This window comes from Sinocyclocheilus rhinocerous, unplaced genomic scaffold (assembly GCF_001515625.1).
Source record: "Sinocyclocheilus rhinocerous isolate Xijiao unplaced genomic scaffold, SAMN03320098_v1.1 scaffold3194, whole genome shotgun sequence".
Classification (NCBI taxonomy): Eukaryota; Metazoa; Chordata; class Actinopteri; order Cypriniformes; family Cyprinidae; genus Sinocyclocheilus; species Sinocyclocheilus rhinocerous.
In genome coordinates, this window is record NW_015653458.1 from 129544 (window position 1) to 150692 (window position 21149).

At 39.0% G+C, this 21149-nt stretch overlaps 1 protein-coding gene across 1 annotated transcript in view; it reads right to left on the reverse strand.

Annotated features, from left to right (window-relative positions):
• Nucleotides 1-21149, reverse strand: part of LOC107715756 (tenascin-like) — a 36361-nt gene that overhangs the window by 5382 nt on the left and 9830 nt on the right. The window contains exons 3-22 of the mRNA XM_016521947.1: nt 18520-20208; nt 17083-17346; nt 16879-16994; nt 16038-16195; nt 14596-14631; nt 14095-14324; nt 13710-13895; nt 12440-12529; nt 11225-11488; nt 8473-8748; nt 4942-5214; nt 4009-4131; nt 2899-3042; nt 1916-2035; nt 1669-1812; nt 1289-1419; nt 994-1126; nt 726-877; nt 381-477; nt 89-250 (exon numbers count right to left, since the gene is read on the reverse strand). Of these exons, the coding sequence (XP_016377433.1) occupies nt 89-250; nt 381-477; nt 726-877; nt 994-1126; nt 1289-1419; nt 1669-1812; nt 1916-2035; nt 2899-3042; nt 4009-4131; nt 4942-5214; nt 8473-8748; nt 11225-11488; nt 12440-12529; nt 13710-13895; nt 14095-14324; nt 14596-14631; nt 16038-16195; nt 16879-16994; nt 17083-17346; nt 18520-20208 (4788 nt within the window). The remainder of the gene's footprint in view (nt 1-88; nt 251-380; nt 478-725; nt 878-993; nt 1127-1288; nt 1420-1668; nt 1813-1915; nt 2036-2898; nt 3043-4008; nt 4132-4941; nt 5215-8472; nt 8749-11224; nt 11489-12439; nt 12530-13709; nt 13896-14094; nt 14325-14595; nt 14632-16037; nt 16196-16878; nt 16995-17082; nt 17347-18519; nt 20209-21149) is intronic.

The window sequence follows — 21149 nt, forward strand, 5'->3', positions numbered from 1 at the left end:
TACTGTATATAACACAAAAATATTACAAATTAATTAAAAAACAATATGAAAACTATATGTTGAAGTAGAGAAAGATCTAAGACTTTACCTGCAGTGCCGCTGTATCCCCCAACATGCACTTTGTAGCGACTGCGTGGTTCAGAGACTGAAAACTTGTCATACTGCGCATACGCAGACTCGCCCTTATCTCTGAGGTCCACACGCAGCTCATACTGCCCAGAGGAGGTGATCTTATGGAGGTTAGAGAGACCTGCAGACACATGGAATGAGATTTGTAGACCAACGTGCTCAAAATTACACCATATCATTAATACCTTAGGGCCTCTATACTTCCTGGGGCAATTTAGCAATTTGATATGTGTGCACAGATGTAAACATACCCAACCAGAATTCATCATTCAGGTCACCGAAGCCTGCAGTGTAGTTCTTCCAGTTTCTGAAAAACTCCACTTTACCGCTCTGCCGTCTCACAAAAACCTGAATGGAGATACCACAATATTACAATGACCTGTGTTTTTGCTCTCTGTGTATAATGAGACTTTAATTTAACCCTGTAAAGCCTGACATATTAAATAATAGTCAGAAAAATGTGATATTGAACTGAAACTTTTTATTGGACCTTTAGACTATATATATATAAATTGCTTGTGTTTTTGTTGTTTTTCTCTAGGATCAGAACAGTGAATCTTTCTATCCTGCATGTTATTTGAAAAAGAATTACTCACAATCCAGCCACCTCCATCAGTGGTCATATCACAGTAGACCTGCAGAGGCTGAGTCTCTTCTCCACGCAGGTAAATAGTGTACAGGCCTGAGGTTGTTTCTCCATTTAACAGAGTCTGCGAGCAGTCTTTAGGATGCTTGTACAGCACTCCGACTGTGATAAGGAAAAAAGTGTTTGACCAGAGGCTAGTTTATTTTGTTCAGTCTTCACAACTAAGAGTAAAAAAAAAAGAGTTTGTGATCATGTAATGACGTTGTGCTTTGGCTCACTGGTGGTGAAGACTGTAGAGATGATTCTGCTTCTCTTTGGCCCAGCGATGGCCTGCAGTTTGACTGTGTACTCTGTGGAGGAAGTCAGCGGAGACATGCTGTAAAATGTTGCTGTGGGGCTGAGGACGACCTCCTGAGCCAAGAGAAGAAAACGAGGAACATTTCAGTACAGCACAGAATCGGCATTGGACCATGCATGTAATAATCACTGTAGACCAGAAAAATGACCAAGCTTCAGTTTTAAGGGTGTAAATCACGTTTAAAGTTTGTTTGTGTGTTCAAGCGGTTTACTCACCTTGACAATGCCATCAGTGGACTCAAAGCTGAGGATATACCCGCTGATGTCTGCTCTTGGTGGCTTCCATGTCAACATGGCACTCTCTGTTTGAATATTACTGGCAGCCAGATTCTGAGGGGCATCAACATCTGCAGCAGAGTGTATCTGGTTATTAACCTGGCATTCAGAATTCTTAATGAAATACAAATGGTATAAGCATGCACATATAAAAGGCAATGTGATTTTATGATTTATACCAGGTCAAAGGTGCTTATGTATTTTGCCCAGTAGGATCAGATGTCAGAAGGTGTGCTGTTCTACACCAATTAAATATTTCTTTTGTATGAGTATTCAGATGTCTTGTGGTGTTTGTGTGTAAGGGTGAGTGTTCACTTTACCTGTGGTGAACTCTGTGGTGGTTGCAGCGCTCTTGGCTGCTTCTCTGACAGCATAGACTTTAACAGTGTATAAGGTGGCAGGTGTGAGTGAGCTCATCTCAAACTCCACAGTGTTCCCAGACACCCGTTCCATCACTGGAGCCACTGCCAAAGAACAGAACACACAACTGAGACTCACTGCTTTATTGTTTTAGTCTATAGAAACAGCCTTCCCTCAAGAATAATTAACGGCAGTCTGAGCTGTTACCACTGTCTGCGCTGTAAGTGATGACATATCCGTCCACAGTAGCGATGGACGGCTGCCACAGCAACAGAGCTTCAGTGTCAGTGATGTTGACTGCTGTCAGACCTCGTGGCTTATCCAGGGCTGAAGGCCAACAGACACAAACAGAGAGACAAGAGAGAAGCAAAATCACTGAGAGACAGCTTGAAGTCGATTACTAGGCTTCTGCAAGACAGGAAAGCAAAAAACTCATACTTACTGTACTGAATAATACAGAATCTAGTTATGAATACGAGATGCTAAAAATAAACTTACTATAATTAATATGAATGATTTTATATTAATGTTCAATTAGTTAATAATTAATAATAACTATTCACTCTTGCTGATAAGCATTTTGGTGAGAGCTTTCCTATTGCTTAAACTATAGGAAGATGCAATTAGTGAAATTACAATAAGTGTTGGATGAGTTACTCAAAAATAGTAATGCACTACAAATTACTTATTTCTTCTCTAAAATTTAAATTAAATCAGTTTATTAATTATTTAATTGAAAAAGCAATTGCATTACTAATTTTTAAGTTAAGTTACTTTAAAAAAACATTTCCTCTCAACAAACGGAAATTAGTGTCTCTGTTTCCTGCTTGTTCATCACTGTGTATAAGTCATGCACTCAGCACCTCACATTTCTACCTCAGATAATACATATGATTATATAATATACATATCACATATAATATATATATTATAGGCATATTATATTTTAGATCTCGCTCATGACAGGTATAATTCATGCTTTAAAAGCACCTTAATTAATTTTATTTAAAAAACATGTTAAAATGCTAAAAAGTAACTAAAGTAACTTAAGATCATTAAACAGTAATGAGATTACAGAATTAAAATGTAATCAAGTTACACTACATTTTGACTTAAAAGTAATTACAGTAACTAATTACTTTGTATTTGCGTTACACCCAACACTGATTATAAAAATATTCTAGTCATACCTGTTGTGACTCTATCAGATCCTGGTTCACTCTCCTCCAAGCCCTTCACAGCGATGACAGTGACCTGGTAGGTTACTCCAGGGGTCAGATTGGGCAGCATGGCTTGAGACTCTCCTCCATCTACTCTCAGTGTCATAGGGCTTCCTGCAGGGGGAGACAGAACACTGGAGTAAACTAGAATTAGCTTTTGTCACTAGAGGGCAGCATTGTCTGTGATTAATTGGCATGGTGATACGCAAGAATGCTGTGCTGATGGATAAAACAGTGTGGTTTTATTTACGATATGCACTGATAGATTCAGGTAACTGTAGATGGGTCTGATCTAAAAACCTGCACTGATCACAGAGGCCAAAAGGACACTATGAGACTTTAGAGGGACATCTCTTGAATTCAATCAATTTATTATGCCAAGACGGCAGTCTAAGAGAATTTCCTCCGCAACTTATGCAATATTTTACATAAGGTGTAATTTATGACAAATCATAAACTGAGGAAGTACAAATAATACTATGATTTTCCAACAGGCAACCATCCAAACGCACAGAAAATCATACGGTTAAGTCTCACCACTTTCTTAAGATGGACTGTGTGCCAACTAGGAGGGAAGAATACTTTGCTTTCATTTCCAGAACAAAAGCTCCAAATGTGCTATAAATAGTACACTTCCTTTCAAACGTTTTGGGTAAGAAAGTTATTTTTTTCCCAAAAGAAATTAATACTTTTATTCAGAAAGAACACATTAAATTGATCAAATAGTAAAGACATCTATAATGTTTCTATTTCATATAAATGCTGTTGTTTGAACTTTCGATTCATCCAAAAAAAAATAAATAAATGTCAACGTTGATAATAATAATAATAATAATAATAAAATGTTTCTTGAGCATCAGATCATCATATTAGACTGATTTCTGAAGAATCGTGACACTGAAGACTAGTGTAATGGATGCCGAAAATTCAGCTTTGCACAGGAATAAATTACATTTTAAAATATATCCAAAATGAAAACAGTCATTTTCATGTGTACTAATATATAATAATAATATACAAACTTTTGAATTGTAATGTAAATAAAAAAAAAGTAACTGAAACCATGACCACGCCACTTACCACCCTGAACGGGCACGTAGGTGACCCGGTAGCTGTCTACACTGGTACGGGGAAAAGTCCAGTGAACAGTAGCTGATGTATCGGTCACATCAGAAAAGCGTATCCCCTTGGGTGTTCCCAGACCTTGGTGGGAATGACACACACAGAAGAAACAAACAAAAATATACTGTTAAAAAATGTGTGTTCAAGCATTTGACAATTAGGAGTTAAAAACAAAACCTTTCCCCAGAAACCATTAATTGTAGACTGTAAGAGAAACAAAAATGCAGTTGGTGTAAAGAAACTTCTTGAACTACCCCATTTATCTTGCTGTGACAAATAGATGCATCAAAGTAAACATTCAGGACATGAGGATGACCAACTGTGCGACTACAGAGAAAGGACACACAGACAAAAGCCCTGGCCTTAAAGCCATGTCTCAACACTGGTCCTCAGAATCTTGCGTGACAGATTCAAGCAGATTTACTTGCCCCCCAGTACAGAGACACAATAGTGTGACATGCCAACATCAGACACAAGTGGAAAATGAAGCTCACTGATATAAAGGAAGATTACCAGAGACAAGCACGCAATCGGGACAAATACACAAAATAGTTGGTCCTGCTTTGTAAATAAAACCTTCGATCACACAGCAGATACAGACAGACAAAGTAAAACAGAGAAGACTTGAATGCAACTCGATGCTGTTAATTAGAGACTCTTGTGCTACTCTGTGGACTCAATGAGGAAAAAGAATATGAGTGATGTTGTAAATTTGTTAAAAATGGGAAAGTAGGTAATGGATCAATGAAAAAGTCTTCAAAAAAGGTTTGCTGTGTTGTGAGTTTTGACCAAACTACTGTACAACTAACAGACAGAAACATGAAAGCATTGAAAATTAGGGAAAAAAGAGTTAGTGATTCCTCCACCAGCTTCTCTTAAAAATCCAAATACCTGTTCGAGCAACAGCCACAATGGGCTGGAATTTCCGTCCCAAAATGATCCCAAAGAGCTCGATTTCATACTCCGTATCTTCATTGAGACCTGTCACCGCTTCTGTTCGCTTGTCTCCAGTTACACTGATCTGGAGAGGTTGTCCCAGTCTGTTAGAATCGACGACTTTGAGAGTGAATGTATCAAAGATGCCTTCTGGTGCTGTCCATGTCAGTTTAAAGCTGTGCAGGGTGATGTCCGAGACCGAAAGATGCTCCACTTCAGGTTCAGCTTCTGGTTGACAAAAATAATAAAGTTGTTCTTCCACTGTAAATTCTGTGGAATGTACTTAGAAGAGGTTAAATGGCCAAGAACTGCAAATGTGGTTCCCTGAACCAATTTATTCCTGTTTGTGGTGTTTGTTAAAACATCACATACATTTGAGAAGGGGAAAACATTGCTGTATAAGAGACAATTCAGTGATTATGTTACTCGTGCATGAAAATAGGCTATTGTTCAGTCATCTATCAGTTGTTCCTATATCTATGGCAGGTGATGCTGAAATCAGTGAGCCAGTAAATTTAATTTAGATATTTGGATTAGAATATGGAATGAAATATGGTTAGTAGAAAAAAAATGACATTGATGTATTTTCCACCATTATATTAGGTTCCAACATCATAATTGTGTCATCATATAATAGCAGTCATGCAGGGTTCAAGACAGAGCTGTTCTTGGACAATGACATATCCATAATAACCATACTGACAGACGGGCTCATCCTGAAAATGCATTTTTGTCTCGTTTTTAGCTGATCTTGCACAAAGGCCAATGACAATGAAATATCTTAATTTTGAGAGGGACGTCTCTCGAGAAGCAATTGTTGTGGTAAGGTTATGTAAAACTGAAAACCTAAAGCCTCAGGGATGTCTTTGACCACATGAGCAATGCATTGTGTTTTCAACAATAGCCTTGTATGTGCCAGAATGTGGTCCAGTTTTAAAATGCTGTGGTTTGCTTTTCATGTACCAAGAATCAGTTACTGCCTCACACACATTTTACATATTAGTTTTACTTGTCTTTACTTTAGAAGTCAATGATAGCACCATACATTAAGTTGATTAAGGTTTTTATTAAGTATTAAGGAGAAGGTGGAGCATATTGACTTATAATAACTTGACCTAATTAAATATGCTAATACAGTTAAGGCTGTACTTAATTTAATATTGTACATTTTAATTTTTGCTCAGTTTAATTTCTAAAGGCTTGTCAGAAAAGTAAACCAGAGACATTTAACAATCCAGCAGGCAGACTCTAAATGTATAGTTTATTTATAAATGCAATAAAAAATATAATTTTAAAAGGAATAACTATATAGTTTATGTTTAGAACTGAAATTTGGGATTAATCTTGTTTATTACCAAGAATGCCTTAACAGAGCCTTGTTGTCCTAAACTAAACTTTTAAAAGAAAAGAAAAAAGATCCTTGACCAGACTGAACCTCTTCTTTCTCTAAAACTCTGGATGATGTGAAACAGAAAAGACATTTGTTGAATGTGGAAAAGTGTTGGAAATGAAAACCAGCGAGGACAAATCCCGTGGAGCTGTCCCTCTTCATTAGCACTGTTCACTTGTTTAAGAGTGTCAGCAGTGTTTGAGGCATTTCAAGAGAACTAACATGTGCTCTCCAAGGATCACTTTCATCTAACTGGCTTCTAAGTCGCTCCGGTTTGACAAAGAGGCATCTGTTTGTGGAGGTGGAAAAGGTGCCAGCTAACCTACAGAAACAAGGTCTGGAAGCAGTAATTCTACAGCAGGCAGCTAAAACCTCTGAGGGGGATATCTGTGTTGACACAGCTAAATGTTATAGCAGGGATACGCAAACCAACTAGAGCAAGAAAACTACCGACGTTTCTGTAAATATGGTACACTTTTCTGATTTTAAATGCTTGTATTACTCAGGCCAGAGCGAGGCAAGAGTTCATGGGTCATGTGACATGAATAGAGAGGAGGTTAACAGAAATCCAATCAGTTCCCCTTCTCCTCTGCCTATTTGCATGCAGACTTGAGAGAGCGCTACAACTGTGGCCCCTGCAGCCACTGGCTGATAAACGCGAAGAAAATGTGTGAAAGTGAGGCATAAGAATGAGAAGTAGCGCAGGGTCAGAAAACTGAGCGTGCATACTGAAAAGATCCTTCACAAGAAGCGACAAAAACTCCACAGGATCACTTCCATGGCAGTACACCCCAGCCCAGTCACCCGCTCTATTCGCTGACTCTCTGAGGAGGGGCAAAACGTTGGTATGCACCTAATAAATGTATGTTTGCTACAATACAACTTGTCTGGTGTGCTGGTAGACTATAAATGCCACAAACTAAATGATTTAAATGGACTCACCAACAATGTGAGTTGAATGCCGCAGTCAATTACAATGAAAAAGCCATCATTAGTCTAACTTTGTTTTGCCCGTTAAACACAAATGTACCAGCCATGACAGGCAGAGGTCACTTACTGCACCTGCAGGCTGTGCTGGTGATTATGCAGACGTGAATGTGTTAGGCATTATGATGCAGTGCAGGTGTGCTCTGAATGTCAGTATACTTCAACATATAATTCAGCAGATGGGAAGAGTGTTGACATTTCACAGAACCTGTCGCTGACTTGTTTGTTAGTGCTTTGCACATTTGAGAGATTATCTGCATCTGAAATCATGTACTGTCAGAGTATGTACTGCATTTGTCTACGAAGTATGCATGTGTTGTAGTATAAATACAATTCTGACATATTATTCAACCATATTGATATTGTCACGTGATTTATGACATCAGCCACATAGCTGCTCCTTGCTTTTTACAAATACTGTATGATGTCCAGCGGACCATATGGTTTATGAAAACTGTTTATTCTGACATACTACATTTGATGTATCGTTTTTCATATACTATATAAAGAAATAGTCTTATTCAGACACTGGGATTTATTCTGGATTTAGTCATGTTGGATGATGCTGTATTACACTACTATTTAAAATTTTGGGTTTAGTAATATTTTTTTAAATATTTTTGAAACTCTTAACAGTATTGATTACAATAAAAAAACAGTAATATTCTGAAATTATTACAATTTAAGATACATGCTTGCTAGAAATCGTTTAAAACAATATAAATGTCTATAAATGTCATTTTTTCAGAAGAAATCAGTCATATTGGATGTCGCTGCATTATATTCATTATTTTGTTGAAAATGCCCAAATACTTACTTTACCTTCTATATTAATAGTGGAAAACACAAGAAATATTAGCTGGAAATGAGTTTCAGTACCAGATGATAGTAGATGAAGAGATGAATACACTACGAAGACTGCAAAAACTGGTTGAAATAATAATAAAAACATGTGTTTTAATTCAGCATGTGATGTGATTAACTGAACATTAAAAGAGAAAAGAGGTTAGTCGGTTTTGCTGCTTGAGACACAGCATTTGATCCAAAGAAAACTGGATAAGATGCCAAAAGATGACCAAGCTGGTCCAAGATTGGGCAAGAATTGATACCTGTGATGGCTTCAGCAAAGACAGGATCTAAGAGCTCTCCCTTGTACAGCCCATACAGTATGACCCTGTAGAAAGTACTAGGGGAGAGGTCAGTGACAGCCAGGCTGAACTCCTGGCTAGATAGTGTATGGTTCTGGCCATCAGATAAGCCATCTGGGTCAGATACTTCAACCAGAAAGCCCTCAACCTCTCCTCTGTCCAGCTCCCAGGACACACTGAAGCTGTCCCAGGACACATCAGAGATGGTGATGTTGCCCACCTGAGGCTTCTCTTCATCTGGATGACAAATAAATCAGAAGAAAATTAATTTGGCAAGAAAAGGTACATACAGAAGAAGAACATCATAGGTAATGGTGACTGAACAGGTTGGGCTGATTTCATAAGGCATTATCTCTTTGATGGTCGTTTTTATTTCTTGGAGCCGAATGAATTGAAGTAAAAACAAAAAGACCAGAAAACAAACAAAAGACATTTAAAAATCCACACTACATTGTTTCACATTATTCAAAACAATGCAAAGCATTTTAATAATTAGAGGGAAAAAAATCATGTTATGAGCAACAATAAACCTTTTAATTTGTTACTCCTAACGAATTCATCTCCATCTACTCCAAACAGAACATGAACATCTGACCATGCAGTGAAAAAAAAAAAAAAAGACCAGTAATAACTGTGAAGAATAACTGTCAGAAAGTTGTAGTGACAAACAAACTAATTTGCAGTCTTTTCTCTTGCAACCTATTAACATCCAAGCACCAGCTTGCTGAGACAGCTTTGGTATTAATGGCCCTGAGAAAAGCCATTAATTTTTGAAGGTCCTGCCTAGCCTGCCTGAGCAGAGGTACGCTGAACACTTCAAATATGGGAGGCAGCCATGCAGCGCGGTGCATTGCAACCTATAACTGAACATCATTGTGCATTGTCAGCATTCACAGGCAAAGAGGGGGCAGATAGCTAAGAAATGCACGGTGGGCTAACCATTATCCTGTCTATGCACATTCAAAAGGGCAGAAAAGTGGCGTGCAAATAGGGAGAGAGACAATGGGGATGAAGTGAATGACCTTCCCAGGCATAAGGGCCGATTGTCGCTTTAGAAACCTGGAGATGAAACAATACGAAGCTGTCAAACAGCAAAACAACTCATTGATCATCTCGCGTCATTCATGGGAACTGAAATTTAGTGAAATTGATTCATTTTGCACACTTATCCAATAGAGTTCCCTCCACTGAAAGCGGCCCATGTATGTCTGAGGAATGGCCTTCACTGCACGCATGCATTAATGGGAGGAGACAGAATAAAACAATGGCTTTATCACTGTGAGATCCTCAAGCCACAAACACCTCAAGGGTGTTTGGATAAAGCCTTTTTTGTAAACATGCACACGTCCCATTCACCGTTGTTTGGTGAATTTTCGCAGGCAAATTTTAGTTATTTCAATGGGTATCCATGTGGGAATTTTGTGTGAAGGTGAAAGATTTCCCCACAGAGATTTTGCAACGGGTTCAAACTGGTCTCAAGGATTTGCTGTGTTGACCAACAGAAAGCCTCTTGGTTTGAAAGTGACTTCTGTGTAAGCTTTGCTTCATACAGTAAATAGCTACACTATTGACAATATACCTTTTTTGCCCACAAAATTTTGCTGATACCTTAACACAACATAACATAACTTTGTGCATGCATAAGTGACTGTTTGCTCTCTCCTTTTTGGCCCGGTTGTGTCCTCATATGTTTCCTTTGAAATGGTCTTGGTCATCAGGTCTCCAAGTTACAAGCTGAAACTCTTATAATCATGCCAAAGAAGCATTCAGTGAGCAGAAGAAAGCCCAGACCTCAAGGTCTCCCTGCCCCCCACCTTCCCATTTCCATTGGGTCTGAGGGAAGTGTATGCCCATGTTTGTGTGCCGTATCTAAGGCCGATAATGGCTGCTGAAATAAATGCATTGGGATTATAGTACTGGTGATTTCAGAGACAACATTTTAACAGGCGGCTTAGCATGTGTCCTATTTATCAGTCCACCCCACAGTTCATTGTGGTCAAATCACACAAATCCAAAAGGGGAGTGGGCTCACTCTGACGATTATCACATGAATGAGCTTTCTGAGCGTGTGTGAGTGTGTGTGTTTGGGATCTTGAGAAACACTATATCTGTTGTCTTGCCTTGGCGACCAAAGCAAACAACTGATGTTATATTCTGTAGCTCCTTGGTATTAGTCAATGATTATCCTGTTATATAAGCAAGAACATTTTGGTAACACAATTTTGGAAGTTAAGTAAGTAGCATTCTGTCCACAGAGATTTTGGCTTTCATTGGTTTTTCTCTAAAAAGAAAAATGTTATAAATGAGGGCAGAGAAGAGGGATATTAGGCTTCAGTTTCCAGTACATAGTGGCATACTGACAATATGAATGTTTTGAGATTTTTATGGAAGTTTTCTCATGATAAAGAGCTACAAAATGTTTCATTCAAATTCACAGAACAAGGACTGCAGTATCTTCAAACTCCAAAAGAAATATTGACACTTATGGGGGGAAAATAGCAAAGATAATAAATTCCAGAGTTGCCTTCAGATCCTCAGTGGCCTGCTGAATAAATTTTTATAGGTGAAAAAACAAATAGATTCAAATCATATTTTTGAAAGCTTATTTTATGATTCAAACCAATATTGCTTTTGTCACTCTAGGGGCAAAACTAAAGGGGATGTGAAGATGCATTCTTAATATATAAATGAAAATGTAATGATGCATACTAACCTGTGGATGCTGACAGAGTGGCTGGCACACTCATCTTTCTTCCTCTCTTGGCAGTCAGGCTGATGGTGTACAGCATGCCAGGATTCAGGTCAGTCAGGATGTAGGTATTGGCAGCACCAGGTACCTCCAATTCAGTTTCTGTGCCATCCGCAGATGTGAACACCAGCTCATAGGTGTCGATTCTGGCGACCGGCCTCCTCCAAACCAGTGCCAATGTGGTCTCCGTGGTCTCACTTACTTCAAGGTCTTTGGGAGCATCAAGATCTAAGAGGACCGGGACATTACATTAAAGGACAAGTTCATTTAAAAAAATGAACAATTCTGTCATAATTTACTTATCCTCATGTCGTCCCAACCTGTATTTTGTTCCGTTGAATCCAATAGTAGAAATTTTGAAAAAAACTTGGTTGCTTTTTTCCATGCAATTACAATGAATGGGAATTGGAGCTTTTAAGCTTCAAGAAGAATGCAAAAGAATCATAAAAATAATAAAATAATCACTCATTTGTTATATTCGAAATCTTCTGAAGCTACTTTTGATAATCTGTTGGGGCTGTTAACCATTGTAACCAGATGATTGAGTCAGTGAGCTGAACTTGAGAACTGAACAAATCATTTAGACCTGTTTTGTGAACTGGATCATATAATTCATTAAAATGATCCAATTCAAAATAATTAATCATTTACAAATCCAACATGAACAAACCAAAAAGAGCTATGGTGGATGTCACTATTTTCAATAAATCACAATTTACATTATGGGTATGTTTGTCACACAAAGGCTTTAGATGATTTGGATTATGGCACAGGAGTCATATGGACAATTCTTATGATACATGAGCACTTTGACATGGTGCTTTTTTGTAGGGCTGCACGATAAATCGCATGCGATATTTAACGCGCATCTTGTCAGAAAGCCGGTTCTGTAATCAGCGGTAAATCTCCATCACGTGCGTGCTTTCACATTGAGCAGCATTAACTACACAGAGCCGTTGTTCACTGACGAGCTGCGCAAAAAATCGCGCCTTTTTTGTCAATTTGGTACTTGACAGCCCCAGTCCTCGTTCACTTTCAACATAAGAGTGAGTGAATCGTTTAACATTACATACCCTACAACTGGGCTTTATTGGCCTTTATAAGAGGAGAAAAGGGGGAAGACGAGCACATTGAATGAAGTAAACCATGTGAGTTACTGACCATTTTGTTAAGTCTTACCAGTCACAGCATTGGTCGTCGCAGGCAAACTCTCACGCTCTTCCTTGATTGACGTCACTCCCATTCCATACTCCGTCCCGGGCCTAAGGCCTAAGAAAGAGCCCAACAAATCCAATCCTCTCAAATTATTAGACAAAAGAAACCATTAATCTCTCACATTAGTTGTTTTTGGAACCTCCGTGGTAGGCAATTGTTTTCGTACTTGCCACAGCACGGTTTCAATTTCATCTGCACGCCATATCAACCTAATGCCTTTCATTGGCCGCATCAAAGAACTACTCCACAGGCCAGAAACAATATTTACCATCATGCAAGCGATTCTCAGATCCCCTTAGCCCAAATCCCACACTTTACCCCTCTTAATGCCTGTATTGGCTCCTGCAGAGGTCACTGTGCAGGAGTCCTCCAGCATGAAATTACGCCTAATGCAGAGGAAGCTCATTATCAATAAAATCACAGGCGTGACAGCAATTACAGATAATAACTGTGTGAAATAGACAACTAGTGATATGTGTGTGTGAGAGAGAGACTCTGCATTATTTAGTCGAACAGATCGTCCGCCTTATTTACAGGGAACAGGCCTCCCAAGGACAAAGGAGCAAACCAGACAAAGAATCTATTATCCATTTTGAATCTATTTTTCTCCCAGCCATGATAATCCCTGCTTGCGGTAACACATGGTTGTAGAGAATAAGAATTAGCACAGGAGATTGCCTCAAAGCACAAGTGTATAATAGAAGTGCTTCTGCGATGAAGAAAGCCTCTGCTTTCCCTTTTTGACTGGGATTTATTTATTTTTATAAAAAAAAAAACAAAAAAAAAAACACTAGCTTCTATTTTTTCTATTCTATCTACTTGTTTTTCTTTGTGTGTGTGTTTTGACTGCTTTTATTGTCCTCATTTGTAAGTCGCTTTGGATAAAAGCGTCTGCTAAATGACTAAATGTAAATGTAAATGATTCCAATTGTTTTAAATCCTGTTTGAGAATGCTTTTTGAAAATATGACTTCACACTTCAATACCTGAGAACTACAATTCTAATTTCAAGAGGATACAGATGGCTTGAAAGTGCAGATTGGTCATTTTCAAGTATTAATATAAAAATAAATTGGTTTACTGAAAACTGCTCTAGTGTTTGGTGCACACTGCACCTGAGCCTAATTTTATTCCACTTTTCAAACATATTTTTTGATCTCTATGATCTGTTTGTAATTGATGTGGTTTGTGATCACTGGAGAGGAATTATTGTGTAATTCAAATTGGCCTCTCACCAGTGATTTTAGCCTGAGTGGTGTCTTGCGGGCCGCTGGGGAAGACCAGTTCTCCATGCTCCCCTCCAGAAAGTGGGCCGTATTTGACGCGGTAATTGAGGACATTGGCTCTGCTGTTTTTCCACTCCAGAGTTATGCTCTCATCTGTCTGTTCAACTGCCTTGAGGTGCTTGGGGGCATCAAGGTCTGAAACATGCCAACATGAGGATGAAAGAAAATACTTCCTGTAGATGTACAGATATCCTCCAGGGCAAGACAAACAAAACTGCTTCAATGCAGGTCTACATGCAGTACAACACACAATTATCAGTAGACTTGCTAAAGCAGACTGAATTTTCACTTTAAGTTTCTGAAATGATTTCTAGTTGTTGAAATGAGTTTGTACCTGTTGTGAAGGTCTCATAGACTGGAAAGCTGGTCATCTCTCCCCTGCGGGCCATGAGAGAGAGCTCATACTCTGTGTCAGGGTACAGCTCAGCCAGATGGTACTGTGTATCCATGGAGGAAAGCTTGATTGTTTTCCTGTCTGAGGAATCTGTGTTTGGGCCATAGGACACAGAGATGCCGTCCACCTGAGCGACAGGCTGAAACCAGGTGATAAGGGCTGTAGAAAAATGTTAAATGTGATATTATTAATTAAATTTTCCTAAATTAAAGAATTATTTTTCATATTGTCATTGTGCTGAATAAAAAAAAAAAGTAAATAAAATAAAACATAACTAAAACAAACGTTGCAAATATTAAAAATAAAATAGTTCTAATTCAATCAAGAAATAGCTTTGGTTATTTGGTTAATTACTTTGGTTCCCTGAAATAGAATCGTAATCCTTGGAGAACCCAGTTTGGGGGGTGGGACTATTTGCTATTATTTATTGCTATATATATTGCTATATCCCTACATTTTATCTGCACACCTGCGTCTCTAAAACTAAAAACAGTAAAAGCAAATTAGCTACTTAGGTCCTTATTTTCGTGGTAAAATCAGTTTGTTTGATTAGGAAAAGTACTGAGAACTCATACTTATGTGAACTTAAGATAACAGAGGAACTGCATGCAGCTTAGAGTAGATTTGTGCATGTGAGATGCTCCAATGCACTAGTTATCTCACAGCTTCTCATGTTGCTGAGTGGTGCCTCCCACACACAGAGAGTGAGGGAGAGAACTCACTTTGAGCAATTAGTCCCCCTTTAATGCAAATCCTGTGTGGCACAAGTCGAAGAAATGGAGTAGATGGAGCATTAGAGGCATGCTGGGAGATTTTTTTAGACATTTGTAAGACAGCAAAAACAGCCTGTCATGAAGGGAAACTCTGGTTACTTGCACTAACAGCATAAGAGGCCAATGTTATAACGGCAATATAATCTTCAGTGAGTTCTAAAAGAAGGTAGTGATAAAAGTGAAAGGATATTTGGGAAATGTCACAATGGTAAAAGGTTTTTCAGCAAACCATAAGCCATTTTTGAAATAAACATTTGAGGGTAAACCCTTATCCTACAATCATATCATATCATATAGTTGAAAAGGATAAAAAAAGCTTGTAATGCTCTTTTCTGTAGCTGTTACTCAGATTATGTGGTGTAATACAAAAATGTTAATATTAATTAGAATGTTACTTTATAGTTTCATACTGATTTAGGAAGGTGACAGACTCATATGAGAAATATATCCCAAAAACTATCAAATAAAAATATATTATTCAATATCATTACAAGACCTTAAATTGTATAAAGATGATAACTTGATGTGTTTCAGTAATATTGTAAAATATTATTATTATAACTGTTTTCTTTTTTAAAATGTAATTTATCCCTGTTATGTCAAAGCTGAATTTTCAGCATTAGTTTCTCTAATCTGATCACTTGATCTTTCAGAAATCATTCTAATATGCTGATTTGGTGCTTTAGGATTATTGGATGAATAGGAAGTTCAAAAGAACAGCATTTTATTGAAAAATAAACCTTAACAATGTAAATGTCTTTACTGTCACTTTTGATCAGTGGCGTGCCCTTTAATCGCCAACGGCAAAGTTACATTTCGGTCCAATCTAGGTGCCCCCGGACCGCGATTTCAAGTCTTCAAGTGTTAAAGTCTTGCAAAATAAGGTCTTGAGAAACTAACACATACATATACAGTTACTCTAACTCAAAATAATAATTTGAAATGCTCCGCAACACACTGCACTGCAAATAACTGACAATTAACATAAACAGCTGACTGCTCTTTCTAATTCCAGGTAAGAAAATAGTATCTTTAAAAAATTTTTTAAAAAAATATCCAGAAAAAAAGCAGACTGGTCATGGCCGCCACTTAATTACTGTTGATAACTGCTTACTTGTGACAACGTTCTTGCTGGCTGGGGGTCCACGGGAGTTGTTCTTTACCACCTCAAGCTTGACTTCATACTCTTGTCCAGGTCCAAGACCAGACTGCTCAAAGGTGGTCTCAGGAGGGGTGAGAGAGTTCAAAATCTCTCCATCCTCTTCTTTCTGCCATTCAAAAACAGATTTTTTTTGTTGAACTGAATTGGTGAATATATTAAATCTAATAACAACTCGCTGGTCAAAGGTTCTGCTGGTTAATAAAAGAGCACCACAAATCATCAAAGAAGCAACCTCAGGAAAACAAAGTCAAGCTCCCATGAACTACGGGGTAATGAAAGGGTGTCCTGAGAGTAAACACTTTGGTCTATTAGCTGATTCTACTTGGATGAGTGTTTTAATTCACAGTGAGAGTTATTTTGGCATTGACATCACTAAACTGTGAATGCGTGAATGAGACTGCCAAGCTGTGTTTTGAAAGAGGCATGTAGGGGAGGTTTGCATGTTCTAATGGTGCTGTTTTTTGGAGTTTGCATAAGCCCTTGAGAAAGAAAATAAAGCATTACAGAGACAATAACAATTCTGTGGCACATGGTCACGCATGCTGTTGCCAGGAGCTTCTTAGAGGGTTTTGTCTTGCAAACCACAGACTTCTCGACAGTAGCTCTTTGCTTAGTGGCACCACTCAGCTATTTTCCACTGGGTGCCTTTTGAGCTTCTCATTTTAAACTATTACTTTCAAACAGAAGGGTCCTTTTATATTACATCTTTTAGGAGAAAATATGAGGGCAAAGATAGACTTTAGGATCATAGCCACCCTAGAGACTTATGGAAGATGCCAGGACACTCACTGTGTTTCTGAAGATGAGGTTCCAGCCATCAAACGGGATGTTCAAGGGGTCCCACTCCACCTCCACTGAGGTCTCTCTAACCGATTTGAATTTCAGACCCTCGGGTTCAGGAAGATCTGATTGTAAGATATAAAGCAGTTTAGCAAAATATACTCAGTACAGAATAACAAGTAATTTTCCTAAGCATGATGATGGGTGACTTACGTGTAGCTATTCTGGCACTGACAGGAACACTCATCTTACTGTTCAGGACAGCAAAGACACTAATTAGGTACTCTATGCCAGGCTCAAGCTCCCTAATAGTGGCCGTCTTCTTTTCACCTGAGACTTTCATTTCCATCTCCAAGCCACCAGGAGCCGTAGGCACATAGGCGATAAGATACTCCGTCACAAGCATCTCATTGACCCAGGCAAGGTCCACTGTTTCTGGATCGACCTCAGTCACAGTCAGGTCTCTGGGTGGGGAGACTGTGGTTTGAAACGTCAAATTATTGACTTAATCTTAGTTCAGAACCTCTGAGTAAAAGAGGAACATGCAGGACATTTCCTTTACATTGAACAGTTTGTGGGAGAGAGAACTGTTAAGAGAAATACTTCATTCTATGCCAGATGAATGTGCAGGGACAACTAAATAAACCTTTTATAGATAGATTTCCTAAAACAATGTGGCTCTATGGTGCTGTCAACACATTTCCTGTCATAGCAACACTCAACAAATGACATGAGATTAGGGCGGAACTACTGGTTAGTCTGACCAATAGCAGATTGGGAGGAGTGTTTGGGAAACCTGTTTGAAACAGTTGTTTGTGCTATTTTGTTTGATGATGCCATTGATGTTATCCTAGCGATGTCACAATTATTAATTTTGGCTGACAGGAATTGTCATAAAAATAATTGCAAATAATGGTTTAATTATCTGTTTTGTTCATGTCACTTAGAGTGCAAATACACATACACCAAGAGTCATTTATTCATAATATAATATAATATAATATAATATAATATAATATAATATAATATGCTGTTCTCAAAGACAATTTGAAGTGCTCACAAAGAAAATGCACATTTGTGACCCTGGACCACAAAACCAGTCATAAGGGTCAATTTTTCGAAATTGAGATTTATACATAACATGGAAGCTGAATAAATAAGCTTTCCATTGATGTATGGCTTGTTAGGATAGGGGAATATTTGAAATATTTGGAATCTGAGGGTGCAAAAAAATCTAAATATTGAGAAAATCGCCTTTAAAGTTGTCCAAATGAAGTTCTTAGCAATGCATATTACTAACCAAAAATTTACAGTTGAAAATTTACAAAATATCTTCATGGAACATGATCTTTACTTAATATCCTAATGATTTTTGGCATAAAAGAAAAATCTATAATTTTGACCAATACGATGTCTTTTTGGCTATTGCTACAAATATACCCCAGCGACTTAAGACTGGTTTTGTGGTCCAGGGTCACATTTGGCATTTCTATATTTGCTTATTGTTATTCAATTAGCTCATATTGGGGTTCTGTAAAAATCATGACAGACCTGCTTTGCCTTTCGAGAAAGTATAATAGGCATAAAAGTGTAAGTATAGCCTACACATATGCAGTGTTACATATGCTAGTGTAAATTATAGTGACTTACTTTCAGAGCAGTCGTCGCCAGTGAAGCCTAAATCACATATGCACATTCCATTCAGACACTGGCCTTGGTCATTGCAGTTTGCTGGGCATGTCAGAACAGAGCAGTCCTCACCGGTGTACCCCTCAAAGCAGACACACTTCCCATCTTCACAGTAGCCACGGTCCAGGCAGTTGTTGGGACACGTCTTTGTACCACAGTCCTCCCCAGTGAATCCGATGTTACACACACATTGGCCATTTACACAATGTCCTCGGTTATGGCAGTCACTGGGGCAAATCAATTCGCTGCAGTCATGGCCTGTAAAACCAGCATGGCAAACACACTTGCCGTCCACACACTGTCCACGCTCATGGCAGTCATTGAGACAGATTTTGATGCTGCAGTCTTCTCCAGCAAAACCATCATGACAAATGCACTTGCCATCTACACACTGTCCACATCCATGGCAATGACTGGGACAGGTTTTGATGCTGCAGTCTTCTCCAGCAAAACCATCATGGCAAATGCACTTGCCATCTACACACTGTCCACGTCCATGGCAATGACTGGGACAGGTTTTGAAGCTGCAGTCTTCTCCAGCATAACCATCATGGCAAATGCACTTGCCATCTACACACTGTCCACGTCCATGGCAATGATTGGGACAGATTTTGATGCTGCAGTCTTCTCCAGCAAAGCCATGGTGGCAAACACACTTGCCGTCCACACATTGTCCATGTCCATGGCAGTGATGGGGACAGGTCTTGATGCCACAGTGTTCTCCAGCAAAGCCATTATGGCAAACGCATTTGCCGTCTACACACTCTCCGCGTCCATGGCAGTCATGGGGACAGGTCTTGATGCTGCAGTCTTCTCCAGTAAAGCCCATTTTGCAAATGCATTTCCCGTTGACACATCGGCCACGATCGTGACAGTTATTGGGGCAAGAAAGCTCAGAGCAGTCATCACCTTCATACCCAACATCACAAATACACTCACCATTTACGCACTGTCCCCTGTCATTGCAGTTGTCAGGGCAGGAAAGAATGCTGCAGTCCTCGCCCTCGAACCCAGGGTCACATATGCACTTTCCGTTGAAGCAGTGCCCTCTCTGACTGCAGTCATTGAGGCAGGTTAACTTGGAGCAGTCATCTCCGCTGTAGCCAATATTGCAGACGCACTGTCCATTGACACACCTGCCATGGTGGTTGCAGTTTTTGGGGCAGATAAGCTCCCCACAGTCCTCCCCAGTAAAGCCCTCTTCACAATAGCAGGTTCCATTGTCACAGCGGCCACGGTCGAAGCAGTCATTGGGACAGATGAGCTCGGAGCAGTCAAAGCCCGTCCAAGGCTCTTCACACACACATTCGTCATCCACACAGCGCCCCCTGCCAAGGCAGTTGTTTAGGCAGTTGGTCAAACTGCAGTCCTCACCGATAAAGCCCTCTGCACAGATGCAAGCTCCGTCGATGCACTCTCCATTCTCATCGCAATCCACAGGGCACAGCTCGATGCTGCAGTCCTCACCGCCGAAGCCCTCGAAGCAGACACACTTGCCGTCTTCACAACGGCCTTGATCCTGGCAAAAGTTTGGGCATTCTGGCTCAGAGCAGTTGACTCCCTTCCAACCGGGCTCACACACACAGCTGCAGGTCTCAGTGCTGTAGTTGCCACGGCCACTGCAGTAGGGTTTGGTTGTGACTTCACCTGCTAAAGAGGTCTTTAGTCATTTGTGGCTTATGCTGAGAAACACTTTCATGCTGGTTTAGACAGGAATGGGAATTGTACAGAATCGAACGATTCCTTAATGGTTTCATTAACATTTCTTTAAGTATTTTTAAAGAATAAATACAAAAAATCAGACATTTTCTTGGCAATTTCAATGATGAAAAAACCAAGAAAAAATTTAAAGGTGTGTGCAGATAAATGCAATACAATAACTGCCATTTGACTTTAACATCACTAGCAATACACAAGCAAAAATGAGGTAACAATTCATTTAGATTTGTACAATAATACAGACAAAATGCATAATGTGTTTTAACTATACATTGTCATATAACCAGTCTGTAAAAACTACATTGATTTAATGTAAGTGAGCTGAAAGCTGTATGTGTTTGAGTCACTAAAAAGAATCAATTAAAAGAACCAGTCATTACAGTCAATTGGAGCACACTGATTGCGCTGCATGTTCATGATTCACTAGAAAAAAATCTGATCTTTTTTTTTACGATACTGATTCTAAATAAAAAGCAAAACCAATTTTGACAGGTTTGTTTCGCGATCATGATGAAAGATCGAGATAAGTAATGGCTCGAGTCATTTGTGAGAATGAAATGAATCAAAATATCTTTATCAATGCAACAACAGTCAGAGAGGGAATTTTTGGGGAGGCTGATATCTAAATTCAAATTGTTTGAACCAATGAAAGACTGCAGCAGGAAAGAGTTTATTTTTAGTGATACCTCTTGCCCTAACCACAAGCAGGCTTGATGACACACTAATGTGTTACTAAAAGCCAATTGACTTGAATGGTTACAGTACCTGTGATAATGACTGGTTATGTATATGTTCATGCCTCTATATTGGTATGCAGAAGGGGGCAAATTGTATTTAGCTTGTGCCTTTCTCCTTTTTTCTGCCACATTTTG